A 16,614-nucleotide genomic window follows, 5' to 3' on the forward strand; every position below is an offset into this window, starting at 1 on the left:
ATTTCGAAATAGCTTATTTTGAAATTTGGCACGTCTACACAGCACCAAATTTTGAAATAACGGGTTATTTTGAGACATCCCTTAACCTTTGTGGAATGAGGGTTACCAGGATGCCGAAATAATGCACCTGTTATTTCGTAAAAATGGGCGGCTTGTGTAGACACAGGGAAGCTATTTCTGGATACCTCCGGGGTCCCAAAATAGCTGTGCAGTGTAGATGTACCCCTACATTGAGTGAAAGCAGCCTGCCTCTTCTTAGTTTAGGAGCAGGCGGCTGGAAAAGAAGCAGGAAGGGAAGCAGCAGCTCAAGAAAAACCGTTGCTCAGTGAACACCTCAGGGAGGCTGAGAGAGCACATCGGAGCTACAAGTTTTGAAGAGCCCATTTCCAGGCTCCAGCCATGTTACCCAGCTTGTTGTGACAGAGTTGGAGGTCTGTCAGAGGAAAGGGGGGCAGCTGTTGCTGAAAAGCTCTTCAGACTGACAGGCACAGACACAGCTGGGGAAGTCTGAAGGCCCCTGGGCTGCCTGGGTCTCTATCAGAGTAGGGGGGCCCTGAGGCCAGAGATGTAGACAGACTGTTTGGGTATGTCTACACTAGCTCGTTAGTTCGAGCTAGGTAGGGTAATTAGGGCTTAGGGAATGAGGAACCATGGAATGAGGAGTAACAGTAGTTCGAATTAGGATCTTTAATTCGAACTTCCTACTCTGTGTGCCGCGTGTAGCCGCGGGCACGGAGTTCGGACTAAGGGGGATTTAAAAATGGCGGCGCCTGGGAACATGGAAATGAAGCCCGGGATATTTAAAACCCTCAGAGCCCAGAGAAGGGCAGAGATTCCTGTCACCATTTAACTCTGAGGGGGTGTCTATAGGGGAGAGATTCTAGAGCCATTAGCTGGTCCTGAAACAGAAACCGGCCCAGGCGGGCCTGTTACCACAGAGCAAGGCAGCGCTGTATTCCTGCCTTCATCTCTCTGGACAGGGAAGGGAAAACCTTGGCACCATTGTCAGGTCAAATGCTCAGGCGCAAATACACCAGAGGCGACTTAGAAACTGCTTAATGATATTCTGAGGCGTTCCCTTTGTTCAGCCCCTGGCAGGTTCAGGATCAGGCCACGGCACCTCTAGAACCGGGACTCCTTGGAAATCCCGACTCGGGACATCGGGGGCTTAACATTCCAAGCTCAGATTTCTGGGTAGCTTGAGCAACCCCACTGGAGAGCACATGTAGCGAAGGGGTATTCAAGCTTCCTAGCGCTGCCTGCCCTCCAGCCCCAACACTGAGTCACCCCGACAGCCCAGCTGAGTCCTCTGCCGCTGCACAGAACAGCTGCCAATGCAAACAGCCTGCAGCCTTCGCCCTGCATTTGGCATGTTACAGACAGTGAAACCTGCCAACGTACCCAGTTCCTGCGAGAAGGGAGCCGCTGGCACCAGAGGTCTTCACCCTGAAGCACAAGGAGTCATCGGAGAGGTTGCACGGGCAGCAGGCAGTGTGTGTTCAGACAAGGAGGCAACTGCCTTTATGCAGCATGTTTGTACCTTCCCTTGGGGCCACTTGGCCATCAGGGAACCTCAGCTGCTTGGCTTCATGTGCACCAGCCAATGTGCACCCACCGCAGCCAATGGCAAACAGCAGGAGGCCAAATCACAGGGGATGGGGGTGACCTTAACCACAGGACTGCCGCGCTAGCCCTGCTGCAGGCTCCAGTCTTGGAATCCATTGGTATGTTTCCCGCTACTGACATGGCTCCCAGGCGGGTGGCTGAGCAGTAACAATGAGGCTGTCACGGCTGTGATCTTGTGGAAATGAAATAAAAGGGAATACCAGTAATAATAATATAGAAGCCGATTTCTGCCCAGCAGCCTCTTTTCTGTATTACACACCCAGGCTGTGTCTAGACTGGCAAGTTTTTCCGCAAAATCAGCTGCTTTTGCGGAAAAACTTGCCAACTGTCTACACTGGCCCCTTGAATTTTCGCAAGAACACTGACTTCCTACTGTGAGAAATCAGTGCTTCTTGCGGAAATACTATGCTGCTCCCATTCAGGCAAAAGTCTTTTTGCGCAAAACTTTTGCGCAAAAGGGCCAGTGTAGACAGCTCAGATTTGTTTTGCGCAAAAAAGCCCCGATGGCGAAATTGGCGATCGGGGCTTTTTTGCGCAAAAGCGCGTCTAGATTGGCCACCGACGCTTTTTTCCGCAAATGCTTTTAACGGAAAACTTTTCCGTTAAAAGCATTTGCAGAAAATCATGCCAGTCTAGCCATAGCCCCAGGGTACAGACCAGAGGAGATTCCACAAGATCGTACATGGATAGTGCCCTTGCATCATTCCAGGAAGGGAGGTCCCTTCCCTTCCCTCTAAGGAATGAAAAGGGGGACCCAGGATCCAGGGATCCCCAAATATAGGCACAGATCTCAGGGATCTGCAAGTAGCTAGGTCCACCTCCCCACAATCTCTGGACCTCCACAGCTCCTCTAGGACCTTCTCCAGCTTCCTGCTAGCACAGGCTGGTCAGAGATGTGCTGCCAGGGCCAGTCATAGCAGCCACTGCCCCCAGGATCTGCTGAAGTGGCATCGTCCAGGAAGGACGGGGCTGCAGAGAAGGGAAGGCTGGCTGGAATAGCTGATGTCCCCAATAACCCAGTCAGACACTCGTCAGGAGGTTTGGGCCTTTCCACACCCAGGGAGCAGCCATAGCCTCTGTCAGTGCCAGCATCATTTATGATACGAGGGGGAGGCAGATGAAAAGTCGCCAATTTCTTTTGGGGATCCAGGAAGCTGCATCTGGACCCCACTTCTGTGGCGGAGCTTTCAGAGAAAAATGGATCCGTTTTCTATGAAAACTCACCTAAAAATGGATGAAAAGGAAACTTTTTAGTTCAGATAAAAACTTTAAAAAGGGGGGGAGGGGATTCTATGTTCCAGTCCAGCTCTCATTGAAACAATGAGTAGCTCTTGTTCCACCGGCCCACACCCCTAGGTGGCAGAACTAGCCCCCCATCAGTGCCCCCATGCTTAGCCACCCCCGACAACTACCGGAGCTCCTGGAGATGGTCTGATTGCACCAGCCTATATAGCTTACTCTGTATTTTAGAAATGTGCGTCTGTCTGTGAGTCCATTTGTTCACAAACTCCTCCTAAACAGAAAGAGCCAGGACCTCCCAATTTGATATGCAGCTTCCTCTTGTTCTAACTTAAAGAGCTTAGATTTTTCCAGCCACTTCACTCAAAACACACTGGTTCTAAGAAAACATAAGTGAAGTTTATTATCTCCAGAAAGACAGATTTTTATGGGTAAATATAAAATGTGGGATACCAGTGAACCTCCAAAACCTATTATATTATTATACATATTATATGAATATTCACATTTAATACAGGTGGTCCCTGAGTTATGAACGCATCGACTTGCGACCTTTTGTCCTTACGACCAACCTCCCATTAAACGCATTACAGCCAGTCCCCGAGTTACGAACGCGCTATCTGTGCTTATGAACAGCACGGTCACATTTAAATGAATGGGATCCTACCTACGAGAAGATTGAGTTATGACCAAGTGTTTGGTACATAACTCATTCGTAAGTCGGGGACAATCTGTATTCTCTCTAGTTCACCCTTTCAGATCCTTCACCAGAGCTGAATAAAGGGGAATATTCACATCTCCAGATCTGCTGGCAATGCTCCTCCTAATGCACCGCATTATGCCATTTGCCTTCTTGGCTACAAGGGCCCCCGTTGACTCATATCCAGCTTCTCATCCACTGTCACCCCCAGGTCCGTTTCTTCAGAACTGCTACTCAGCCAGTTGGTCCTCAGCCTGTAACAATGCCTGGGAGTCTTCCACCCTAAGTGCAGAACTCTACACTTGTCCTTGTTGAACCTCATCAGATTTCTTTTGGTCCCTGCCCTCCAGCGTATCTACCTCTCCCCCTAGCTTAGTGCTAGAAACTGACCACCAACCTGACATTGAGCCATTGATCACTACCAGTTGGGCCTGACAGTCTAGCCAGCTTTCTATCCATCTTACAGTCCATTTATCCAATCCATACTCCCTAACTTGCTGGCAAGAATATTGTGGGAGACCGTATCAAAAGCTTTGCTAAAGTCAAGGTATATCACATCCACTGACTTCCCCATGTCCACTGAGCCAGTTACCTCATCATAGAAGCTAATCAGATTGGTCAGGCACAACTTGCCGTTTGTGAATCCATGTTGACTTTTCCCAACCACATTCTCCTCTTCCAAATGCTTCAAAATGGATTCCTTGAGAATCCACCCCAAGATTTTTCCAGGGACTGAGGTAAGGCTGATTGGTCTGTAGTTCCCTGGACCTTCCCTTTTTAAAAGATGGGCACTGCATTTGCCTTTTTCCAATCATCCCGGACCACCCCTCCCCCACCACCCTCCGATCTCCATGAGTTTTCAAAGATAATGGCCAAAGGCTCCTCAATGACACTTGCCAACTCCCTCAGTGCCCTCGGATTTGTGTATGTCCAGCTTTTCTAAATAGATCCTCACCTGTTCTTTCCCTACCAAGGGTTGTCCACTCCCTTCCAATACTGCGTTGCCTAGTGCATTAGTCTGGGAGCTGACCTTGTCTGTGAAGCTCAATGTAAAGGTGTATATCTAGGAATATGAGATGCAGGCCATCCTTACCAGATGGAGGACTCAATCCTGGGAAACAGTGATTGTGAAAAAGTCTTGGAGGATCCCTGCACAAAACCCTGGTAGCAGATCCACAGGGCGCTGGCCACACTGAGGCTATGTGTACACTCGCAGCTTCTTGAGCAAGAACATCTTGCGCAAGTGTTCTTGTGCAAGAACTTTTGTGCAAGAAAACATCCACACTTCTATGTGCGAGCTGTGCTTTTGCGCAAGAGCGCCCATGGCAGTGTGCATGCTTTCTTGTGCAAGAAAGCTCTGGTAGCCATTTTAGCCATAGGGCTTTCTTGTGCAAGAAATCCCTGCTGAGCATTCACACTGCCCTCTTGCACAAGAGCTCTTGCGCAAGAGGGCTTACACCTGTCAAAAAAGAGTGTAACTCTTGTGCAAGGAGCCTTCTCTTACCACGCCGTACTGTAAATTTACTTGTGCAAGAGCGGGCGGGCAGTGTGGACGCTCTGTAGATTCTTGCGCAAGAACGGCTGTCCTTGAGCAAGAAGCTGCGAGTGTAGACATAGCCTGACTGGCCCTGGTAGCACATTTGTGAAGAACGTTTGCTGGCCAGGAGCTGGAGAGGGTCCTAGAGCAGCTGCAGAGGCCCTGAGATTGTGGGTGGCTGGGCCAAGCTACCAGTGGAACACTGAGATCTCTGCCTAATTTTGGGGATCCCTAGGTCTTGGAGCCCCCTTTTCATTCCTCCGGGGCCTCCCCTCCTGGAACAATGTGAGAGAAATATCCATATTTGGAGCCTTGGGGACTCTTCCTTTTCTGGCTGCGCCCTGTGTTTGCAATGCAGGGAAGGGGGCTGCTGAGCAGAAATGTGGTCCTATGTTATTACTGTTATTTTATTTTACATTACCAAGGTCACAGCTATGACAGCATCAAGTTTACCAATCGACTGCCCCCGAAGCAGCCGTGTGATGTATCAGAACCATATGAAAAACGGTGACAAGCCCAGATTTCAGGAATGGAGCCTGCAGCAGGGCAGGTGCTGAAGTCCATCTGGGTAGCATCACTGCCCATCCCATGTGAATTGGTCTCCTTCAGTTTGCCATTGGCTGTGGTGGGATTACAGCTGGTGCACAGGAAGCCAAGCAGCTGAGGTTCCCTGATGGCCAAGTGGCCCCAAGGGAAGGTACAAACATGCTGCATAAAGGCAGCTGCCTCCCTAGCTGAACTCACACTGCCTGCTGCCCGTGCAACCTCTCCGATGCTTCTGGGTGAAGACCTCTGGTGCCAGCGGCTCCCTTCTAGCAGGAACTGGGTACGTTGGCAGGTTTCACTGTCTTTGAAAGGAGCCCTGAACGGTGAAGGCTGTAAGCAGTTTGCATTTGCTGATGTTCTTTGCTGTGTCAAAGGGCTTGGCTGGGTTTTTGGGGGTGACAAGGCTGGAGGGCAGGCAGCGCGAAGTGCTGTGGGAATCCCTTCCCTTATGTTAGCCCATGCTTTACGGTGGGTTGTTCAGGCTCCACAGACATTTGACATTCACAGCGAGCTTGGAGGGCAAAAACCCAGATGCCCTGAGTCGGGATTTCTCACAGACTCCTGTTCCTCGAGGTGCTGAGCTCTGGGCTCCAACCTATCGGAGGCTGGCTGAGAGGAGACCCCATGGAGCCCCGAGCACATGGAATGTCACGGAGCCCCGCTTGGAACTTCAGCACTGACTCTCCAATCCCCTCAGGCGAATTTGCTCCCACAACTGTAACCCACAAAGGCCTTTACCGGGATTTTATTCTCTGGCTCGTTTGTGAACACGGAAATTCAGAGCGTCACTGCTCTGCAGTAGGAGGTCCGATAGGGTGTATTTTTTGTTTCCTGGCTAGATGGCTCCACTATTTCTGCCCTGTAGAGCCCCCTGAGAGTTACAGTCTCACCGGCACCTCTGTGCCTCTCTGCTCCGCAAGTGCCAGACGTGAGGCCTCTGACCCAGCCCTGTCATTGTGAGTCGACTGGGCTGGCCCTGTACTTACAAAAGGGTCTAGCACCTGTTGGTCTTCCCTTTGCGAGCCCGTGAGCAGTGGGGAGACGAGTGACCAGCCAGCCTTATTGAACCAAAATACTGGTTAATCTGAACAGTGGGAATGAAGTGTAACATGGGAGAATAAGAGGGTTTTCAAACAACAGTCTGTCCACGCCTCTCACCCCAGGCCCCCTTACTCTGTCAGGGATCCAGGTAGACCAAGGGCTTCCCCAGTGGTCTTCCAACAGCTGCTCCACCCCTGGATAGACTCCCAGTGCTGGCAGAACAAGCTGGGTAACATGGTTAGAACCTGGAAACAGGCTCTCCCCAGCTTGTAGCTCCGGTCTGCTCTCTTGCCTCCCTGACGTACTCATGGAGTGACAGCTTTTCTTCAGCTGCTGCTTCCCTTCCTGCTTGTTTTCCAGCAGCCTGCTCGTAAACTAAGAGAAACCACACTGGTTCATACTAATACGGCCATGACATAAACATCCCAGTAGTTAACTCAGTATAGCCCTAACATAAACCTCCCAACGCCAGTGCTGAACAGACACATTCATTAAGTTACCACTCTGGATTCGGGCTCCAGGCTGACAGAACAGAACCTGAGGGGAACCACCCAGCATGAACCCAGGGAGAGAAGATTTTCTAGATTTTGTTTGCTGGCAAGTGGCAGGATAAGCACTGAGCTGCTGCGATCTCGTGACCTATGAGAGAACGTTGAAAGAACTGGGTTTGTTTGGTCTGGAAAACAGAAGACTGAGAGGGGAAATGTGTGACATGGGGTGTTTTTTTGGGGGGGGGCAGCATTGAGAGGGCCAAATCAGAGCTAATTGCTTACAGACAGGGCTACTTACAGTTCAAGACAGGGGATCCTCTACTATAAGGCATACAAACCAGTCACAAAGAACGCTTCTATTTGCCATACAGGCTAGCAAAATGAGAGGCTATAAAAACCAATCTCAGCCAAGCCAAACAAGTTTTTCTGATCCTAACGGACCAGCCATGTGCCTAGGTACATTTATACCTCAGATTTGACCCAAAAGATGTCCAAGACTCCTGCTGAGGTCTCCAGAAGCAAACATTTGAAATAAAATATATTAAGCAACACTCAGAAGTTCAAACGCAAAAATGATACATGCACACGAATAGCATAAACAGAATCAGCGAATTGTAAGCTTCTGAAAGACACCTTTTTTTGGCTAGTTGGCCCATTTTATAGAAGATTTGGTGCACACATAATAGCGGTGGTGGCAACAATGATATACATGTTCACATCGGAAGCCAATAATGTCACAACATAAGCATTTTCCAGGACATAAAAAGTGGTTACAAGGAGGAGGGAGAAAAATTATTCTCCTTCACCTCTGAAGATAGGATAAGAAGCAAAGGGCTTAAATTGCAGCAAAGGAGGTTTAGGTTGGACATTAGGGGAAAAAAACCTTGCTAAGAGTCAAGGTGGTTAAGCACTGGAATAAATTGACTAGGGAGGTTATGGAATCTTTGTCATTGGAGATTTTTAAGAAAAGGTTAGACTAACACCTGTCAGAGATGGTCTTAATGCTGTTGGTCTTCCCGTGAGTATAGGGAACTCGAGTTGATGACCTGTCGAGATTCCTTCTAGTTCTCTGTGCCTATGATCTTGTCAGATTCTGCAGAAATCCAGATGACAGATGCTACATTGTAAGTTTCACTCTAATGTGAGAAATCATCCCTGAAATTAGATCAGATGCGAAAGGAAGGACTGATATGTGCATACCAAGATATAGATGTGTAAAAATTCTGCCAAAGATTTTCATGGTATTATACCTTGCTATCAGTGCTGCAAATGCAAGATTATGTGTTTGGTTGTCTTCCTGGGGATACTGGAAATTTCTACCCTGAGAGCAAAATGATTTCTCATGAAGTATCATGTAATTTCCTGTTCTTTTTCCTTTTAGGAAAAAAAAGGTAATTTAAAAAGGTAAAAATTCATTGGACCAACCCAGTACATGATGTCAGCTGTCAATGACACACAAGTCACACATACTGTGTTCTTTCTCACCGGGATACCTGGGCAGGAAAACGTTTATCTCTGGATCTCTATTCCATTCTGTTTAATATATGCTATTTTGATACTGGGCAATTCACTCATTCTGTTCATTATAAAAACAGACCCAAGCCTCCATGAGCCCATGTACATTTTTCTTTGCATGTTGGCCCTCACAGACCTTGGCTTATCGGCAGCCACCATGCCGACAATACTGGGCATATTTTTGTTTAACTCTACAGAGATCACCCTGGATGCCTGTTTTACCCAGCTCTTCTTCATCCATTTTACTCAAACCACTGAATCCGCTGTGCTCCTGTCGATGGCCTTTGACCGCTTTGTTGCTATTAGTAACCCGCTGAGATATGCTTCCATCTTAACCCTGCCAAGAATAGCCAAGATGGGGCTGGTGTGTGTGCTAAGGGGAGTGGCCGTCATACTCCCCCTCCCCCTTCTCCTGAAACGGTACCGATACTGTCGAGACAACGTCCTCTCCCATTCCTACTGCCTGCACCAGGAAGTCATGAACATGGCTTGTGCAGACATCACGGTCAACAACATCTATGGCATGTCGGGTGCACTTTCCACCATGGGTTTGGACGCCATCCTGATCTTCCTCTCTTATGTGATGATCCTCAAAACAGTGCTGAGCATCGCTTCCCGGGCAGAAGGTCTCAAGGCTCTGAACACCTGCGTCTCCCACCTCTGCATTGTCCTGCTCTTCTACACCCCAGAGATCAGCTTGACTGTGATACACAGATTCATGAAGAGCTCTTCTCACTTGCTTCAGATAATCCTGGGTTACGTCTACCTGCTGGTCCCTCCCCTGATGAACCCAGTGGTGTACAGCGTGAAAAGCAAACACCTCCGTGCGAGGTTAATCAGGCTATTTGTCAAGTGAAGGGGCAGTTTATCATCATTGTGTGGAGCCAGCAGACAAAATCATCAATTGTGTGGCTACTTATCCCATCCTGGATTCTTACTTCCAAGACTAGAGTAGGCCCTCACCTCTCCTCTCTTGTGTTTGTGCAGAACTAGGGCACTGGTACAAAAACACTTGCATGCGTGGCTGCTTTGATGTCAGATTTTCTGTAGCTACAGTCAATAAAGAGAAGGACTGTGGCTGTTGTTTCCCATGACCCCTGGGCTGTCTCTGGCTTGTCTCTTGTTTAACGGGCAATGAAAAAGTTGGCAGAGTGGCTATTCAGTTAAAGTTCGGGTCCCTCCTGAACACTCTGGGTTCTGTGTGATCCAGGGCTGCTGTGCCAAGTATAAACAGATGTTGTAAAAGAGGGCCAGACACCCACCCGCCCCCTGCACTCTCAGCCAGGGGCTTGTCGTGCCAGAGACAGGATTATCACAGGAGCCTCCGGGCCAGCCAGTGAGGAGGCCTCCACCTGGCACTGATGTCTCTGCACATCACACCCCTGCAGAGCCCACCCCACCGAGGCAGGGCAGAGCTGTGTGTGTGGGCAGTGGTCTGGCACGCAGGACTTCTGAAGAGGGACTTGGGTCTCCTCCATTTGGGCAGCCCTAGTTGCTTGCCAAGGGATGGGAATAGGAATCAGCTCCCCCACATTGGCACGGCGAGCTCCGGCCGAGCCCGTACCGTGCAGGGCGAACCCCTTTCCAAAAGCCAAAACAGAACACAGGCAGGTCACTCTGGACACACGGGGTAGCTGGTGGATTCCTGAGGGGAGGTGGCAGTATCACGGGGATGCCAGGAGTTTCAGCACTCACTGGATGGATGTTTGCAAGCCATGGAGCCTGAATGGGTTGAAATACCAAACCATGGAGCCACAGACCTTCTTGGAGGTCTCCCTAAGAAGAAGCAGACTGAGGGCAAAGGTCAGCTTCATACCTCCGCCCTGTAACATGGACACAGCTGAGCACTGCAGGGACAGGCCCCGGGCTCACACATGAAACCCATGTCTCAGAAAAAGCTTCTTCCATGAGAACAGGGCAAACAGATGGGAAGAAGCAGGCTGTTGCCCTTCATCAGGGAGTGAGGGGAAAGTGGACGCTTTGCTGCCTTCCTCACTCTGTCTGTGGAGCGCAAGGAGCAGACGAGCCGTGCACTTTGCTCTCGTGCTCTGACAGGAAAAGGAAGGGGAAGAACAAGCAGTCCTGCTAGGATGCCCACCCACCACACACACACACCTGCACACACACACAGATTCGCCTGCCCAGAGCTCCTCCTCACCCCACAACCCTGTCTCCTGCACCTCCCCCCACCTTCAGCCCTCTGCCCCTCTTTAAGGACCCAAGTAACGCCGGGGTAAATGTGCTAGTCAAAACACAAAAATAAAGACAACAACATTAATCACATTTCACTACTCCTGCATTCAGTACTACAGTGATTTTGGAACCCAACACCAGCCGAAGTCGATCACTTTGTGCAATCCCGCACTCTCGTGGTTGCATATCTAGTCAGAGAAGGTGTGTTCATGTAAATGCAGTTTGCTTCTAAAGACTGGTCCCTACCCAGCTCTCTGTCAGGGTAGAATCATTCAGACCCAGCTTATAAAGGCTTCTGCACCATGCTAGGGTCACTGACCATAACGAGGAACTGGGATCATTGAGCCCGGAGGTCCCCTCCAGGCCTATCTCCTGATGGGTCAGAGTTGCCCATTATGCACCACACGGCACGCTGAGGAGGACTTCTCACTGCATTGAGCTAGAGTTGAGCTGGAAAGCAGAATATTTCCCCCATGAAAAATGTTCATCCAATCTAGAAAAACACAAAATAGAACATCTCATTTGTACCCATTTTTCACAGAAATGGATACATTTTCTCTGATAGCTCAGGTGCCATGATGCTGCCCAGTTCAACCGTTCAAGTTCCCAAGAGACATGGGAGGCCTTTCACCTGCTTCCCTTAACATAAACAAAGTTGAATTGAGTGAGCCTAGGGCTGAACTCTAGGTATGGAAAGGTTGAAAGCCCCTAACCAGTCTCTGGCTGGGGTATTGTGCCCATCAGCTATTGCAACCAGCCTTCGCATCTCTGTGCAGCCCCCTCTACCCCATAGAACGCCCTCATCAGCGGATCCTGTGGACAGTGGTTGCTGTGACAGGCCCTAGTAGCACATCTCTGATGAATCAGAACTAATCGGGAGCTGGAGAGGGTCCTAGAGCAGCTGGGGAGACCCAGAGATTGTGGGTGGCTGGGCCGAGCTACCAGTGGATCCCTGAGTTCTGTGCCTAACTTTGGGACTCCCAGGTTTCTGGGTCCCTTTTTTTACTCCTCAGTGTGAAGGGAAGGGACCTCCCCTTCTGGAACAATCTGAGGAAATTTTCCATGTCTGGAACCTGTGGAATCTCCCTTCCCTGCTTGTAGCCTGGGTTTGTAATGCAGGGGAGGGGATGGTCGGGGAGAACTGTGGTATTATTATTATTGTTATTATTACTATTATTTCAGCAAGACCAGAACATTGTTGAAACAGCATCATCTTTACCTCTTGGCCGCCATCAATGGAGCCGTATGAGTAATCAGAACGTTACAAACAATGATAACCCAGCTTGGATACCAGGAATGGAGCCTGCAGCAGGGCTGGTGCTGCACTCCGGTTGTTTAGCATCATCCCCCGGGATTTCACCTCCTGCCGTTTGCCATTGGGCATGGTGCAGTTAAATCTGGTGCACACGAAGCCAAGGAGCTGAGATTCCCTGATGGCCAAGTGGCCCCAAGGGAAGGTACACATATGCTGCATAAAGGCAGCTGCCTCCCTGTCTGAACACACGCTGCCTTCTGCCTGTGCAACCTCATTGATGACTCCTTGTGCTGTAGGGGAAGACCTCTGGTGCCAGCGGCTCCCTTCTAGCAGGAACTGGGTACGAGGGCAGGTTTCACTGTCTGTAACATGCCAAGTGCAGGGCGAAGGCTGCAGGCTGTTTGCATTGGCAGCTGTTCTGTGCAGCGGCAGAGGACTCAGAGGGGCTGTCGGGGTGACTCAGTGATGGGGCTGGAGGGCAGGCAGCACTAGGGAGCTTGGGAACCCTCCCCTCCATTTGCCCATGCTCCTTAGGGAGCTGTACAAACTGCACAAAGGTCACACGCTGAAAGCAACCTCCTAATGTTAAAACCTGGAAGCCCTGTCTCAGAACGTCTGAAGGAGGGAGAAGTCCTAGAGGTGCCATGTCCTGCCAGGGGCCGAGCAACCTGAGTCCCCACAGAACATTGGTGACTTGTTCCCTTATCACCGCAGGTTTATTTGCTCCTGGAAATTTAGCACCAAAAGCATTTTCACAGGTTTTGTCACATGGCTCACTTGTGAAGGCAGGAATCCGGAGCTGAGTTGCTCTGTGGTAACAGGCCCGATAGGGCTTATTTCAGCTCCCTGACTGGCTGAGGGCTCCAGCACTTTTGTCCTGTGGACACCCCTCTGAGGTACAGGGTGACCAGCAGCTCGGCCCCTCGCTGGTGTGTAAGTGCCGATGTCAGGCCTTGTCGCTGGCCCTCTCACGGGGTGGAACCCTGCCGTCCTCAGACTGGGCCCTGGGCTACAGAGCCCTGTGGGTCGGCTGTGCTTGCCGGGCAGCTCCGAGTGGGTTCTGCGCCTGCAGATGCTTCTTTTGGGAGTCGGTGAGTAGTGGTGAGACATGTGACCAGTCAGCCTTCTTCAATGTGAACAGCAGGAAGGCAGCGTAACATGGGGGAATAAGAGGGTTTTCAAACAACAGCCTGTCCATGTCTCTAACCCCAGCCCCCCACTCTGACAGGGACCCAGGCAGGCCAGGGGCCTTCAGCATTCCCCAGAGGTGTCTGTGCCTGTCGGTCTGAAGAGCTTCTCAGCAACAGCCACCCCGCCTCTGGGCAGACTCCCAGCACTGGCAGAACAAGCTGGGTAACTTGGCTGGAGACTGCAAACAGGCTCTTCCCAGCTTGTAGCTCCGGTCTGGTCTCTTGCCTCCCTGAGGCGCTCATTGAGCGACGGCTTTTCTTGAGCTCTTGCTTCCTTCCTGCTTGCTTTCCAGCAGCCTGTTACTAAACTAAGATAGCTTCAGGGGGGCAGCTGAGTTAGTCTGTAACAGGAAAAACTTACAAAACAACAAATGGTCTGGTAGTACTTTATAGACGAACAAAACATGTAGATGGGATCATGAGCTTTCGTGGACACAGCTCACTTCTTCAGATGACCAGCCATCATGCCCACGAAAGCTCATGATACCATCTACATGTTCTGTTTGTCGTTAAAGCGCTGACTAAGGAAGTCAGTCATGTTTCACCTAATACAGCCATAACATAAATACCCCAGCAGTTAGCCCAATCTTGCTCTGCAGCAAAGATCTCCAGAACGGCACTTAACAGACACATTTATTATCGCACCTCAGCACTGTGTCCGTCCTAATGCTGTCGGCAGGTGTGATGTATTTTATGAATACAAGGCACAGACAGAGATAGAGAGAGAGCAACAGACCATATTCATGTATAAAATGAAGTTCCATTTCATGAATATTCATGAATTTGATTTTGAAATCTACTTCTCTCCCATTGTGGCTGAAGATCAGGTGTTGAGGTTACTATGTATTAGAGACTGAGCGCTCAGGGAAGGAATATTTCATATACTGGTCCAAATTTCTGTTACTGCTCTGGATACAAGCTAGAGCCTAACAGAACCTGAGGAGAACCAGTCAGTTATTAACCCACAAATGGAGGAGATACTAGTCGTTGCTAAGTAGATACGTGACTGAACAAGGGCTGAGACGCTGCCATCCTTTCAGGTTGTGAAGACATCCAGATGATGGACACTTCATTTTGTGTCCCACCCTAACCTGAGACATCATCTCTGAAAGAGGAGCCCAGGGAAGAGACGTGGTTGACATGTGTGTGCTAAAGTACAGGTGTGTAAATGTTCGGTCAAACCTTTCCAGGGTTATACAAATATACAAACTAAACTTTGATGAACTGAATGCATGTTGAACGCCAGCATGGGGTTTTCTGGACAGGAAGGAGCTGTGGTAATTTTACTGCTTAATGGATTTTGCTTTAGAAAGTATTTCAAAAGTACTCCACATAGGGTGTGTCTAGACTACAGTTTTGTTGACAAAAGTGGATTTTTGTCGACAAAACTATACCTGCGTCTACACTACCGCTGAGTTCTGTCGACATAACGTTGACAGAAATCAGCAGTTTTGTCGACGCTGGTAAACCTCATTTTACGAGGCATAACGCCTTCTGTCAACAGAGTTCTGTCGACAGAAGGTGTTATTGCATGTAGGGTTGTGTCAAGACTACAGGGTTTTGTCAACAAAGCAGCTTGCTTTGTCGACAGAACTGAATGTAGTCTAGACGCTCTTTGTTGACAGAAGCTTTGTCGACAGTATCTGTCGACAAAACTTCTGTCAACAAAACCCTGTAGTCTAGACGTACCCATACTGTTAGCCATGGGTTTGTGCTATTAACTCTTCATTCAGCTGTCTGACGCTGTCTCCTAGGAAGAGAAGGGGATCTGTTTCTAAAACTTGCATTCAACGTCATGCATTCAGTCATGCCTCAAAACTTGTGCAGGACTTTCCAAAAGAGGCGGGCAGGTTTGTGTATTTTTTTGTTGGTGTCCATTATGGGCCTAAGTCCCACCCCCCATAGATGCCTTGTAAGGACAGAGTGTTGGGGGGCATGGGTGAGGGGTGTGGTGTGGGGCAGGGGATGACAGGTTTGTTGGGAAGGAAGAGCAGGGGGACCCAGAAGCAGACGGAGTAGATAGACTTCTTTATTGCATTTACTCATTCCATCTCAACCCTAATCATTCGAGTGAGCAACACATTAACCACAGGTACACTCTTTTATCCAAGTGAGTATGTAAATACACATACCTATTTCAGCTTCCCCAGAACCCTTATTTAGTAATATGAATGCCCATGCAATGAATAGGAATAGCCATATGAGGAATATAATCATACACACCCTGCGTCCTGTTTACAGCACTTTTCGCTTAAGCATATGGTTTTTGTAGCATACATTCCCTTAATCAGCAGCTTACAGAGAGGGTAGGAAGGAGCCATAACTCCAAATACATTTTAGGTGACTGGGGGAGGGGGGGGAGGGAAGGAGAAAATCACACTACTTTACACCCAGGATGATAATTAGATAATTACATTCCTTGCCTGCAGCACACTCATCTATCCTTAGTAAGTGAGGGTATGTCTACACTACCCCGCTAGTTAGAACTAGCGGGGGTAATGTAGTCATCCGCAATTGAAAATGATGCCCGGGATTTGAATTTCCCGGGCTTCATTTGCATAAAGCCGTCCGGCGCCATTTTTAAATGCCGGCTAGTTCGAACCCCGTGCCGCGTGGCTACACGCGGCACGGAGTAGCTAGTTCGGATTAGGCTTCCTAATCCGAACTAGCTGTACTCCTCATTCCACGAGGTTGTGTGAGGATTACGACAAATCTGTAGGATGATCAAACTGTCTAGATTCAGTCAACATTGTCCAGGCAAAACTAAGATTCTCGTAAAGAGAATCCTAGGGGTCAGAGTCCATCATGGTAAGCATTTGTTAAGGGAAAGCTAATAGAGTCTTGTTCTCACTGAATTCACATATGAGACTCTGGAGTGAAGCAATTGAACTAAATGCTATTGAATTAAAAACCTATCCTAAAAATTTAGCCCATGTACTGTAAAGTGGCAGTGGTATAATTTGAACTCTTAGAAGTGGTGAAAATCACACACACAACATTAGAATACTTATCTGCCATTTCTGGGGTCTGATCCAGTCTGACATTGACTATCTTTCTATTGGTGGTGAAAATCCAAGACTAACTATTTTCTGATCTTCCTTGAGTTCCTGGGCATCTCTAGACATGCACTGACAACAGAATGATGTTTTTTTCTTTTTAGGAAGGAAAGTTCAAAACATCTCAGACACGCCCAAAACATTGTCAGCTGTCATATCTAGACTCCTGTTCTTTTTCCTTTCAGGAAGGAAAACTCAAACCTCCTCAGATTTGCCCTGTACATT

General features: G+C 49.0%; 1 protein-coding gene across 1 annotated transcript; it reads left to right on the top strand.

The window, feature by feature from the left end:
• The first annotated feature begins 8,615 nt into the window (after positions 1-8,615).
• LOC102457306 (olfactory receptor 51G2-like) lies at positions 8,616-9,551 on the top strand. Its single transcript, XM_006132527.2, has one exon. It carries the CDS (start codon positions 8,616-8,618, stop codon positions 9,549-9,551), a length of 936 nt encoding a protein of 311 aa, XP_006132589.1.
• Positions 9,552-16,614: the final 7,063 nt, after the last annotated feature.

This window comes from Pelodiscus sinensis, chromosome 1 (assembly GCF_049634645.1).
Source record: "Pelodiscus sinensis isolate JC-2024 chromosome 1, ASM4963464v1, whole genome shotgun sequence".
Taxonomy (NCBI): Eukaryota; Metazoa; Chordata; order Testudines; family Trionychidae; genus Pelodiscus; species Pelodiscus sinensis.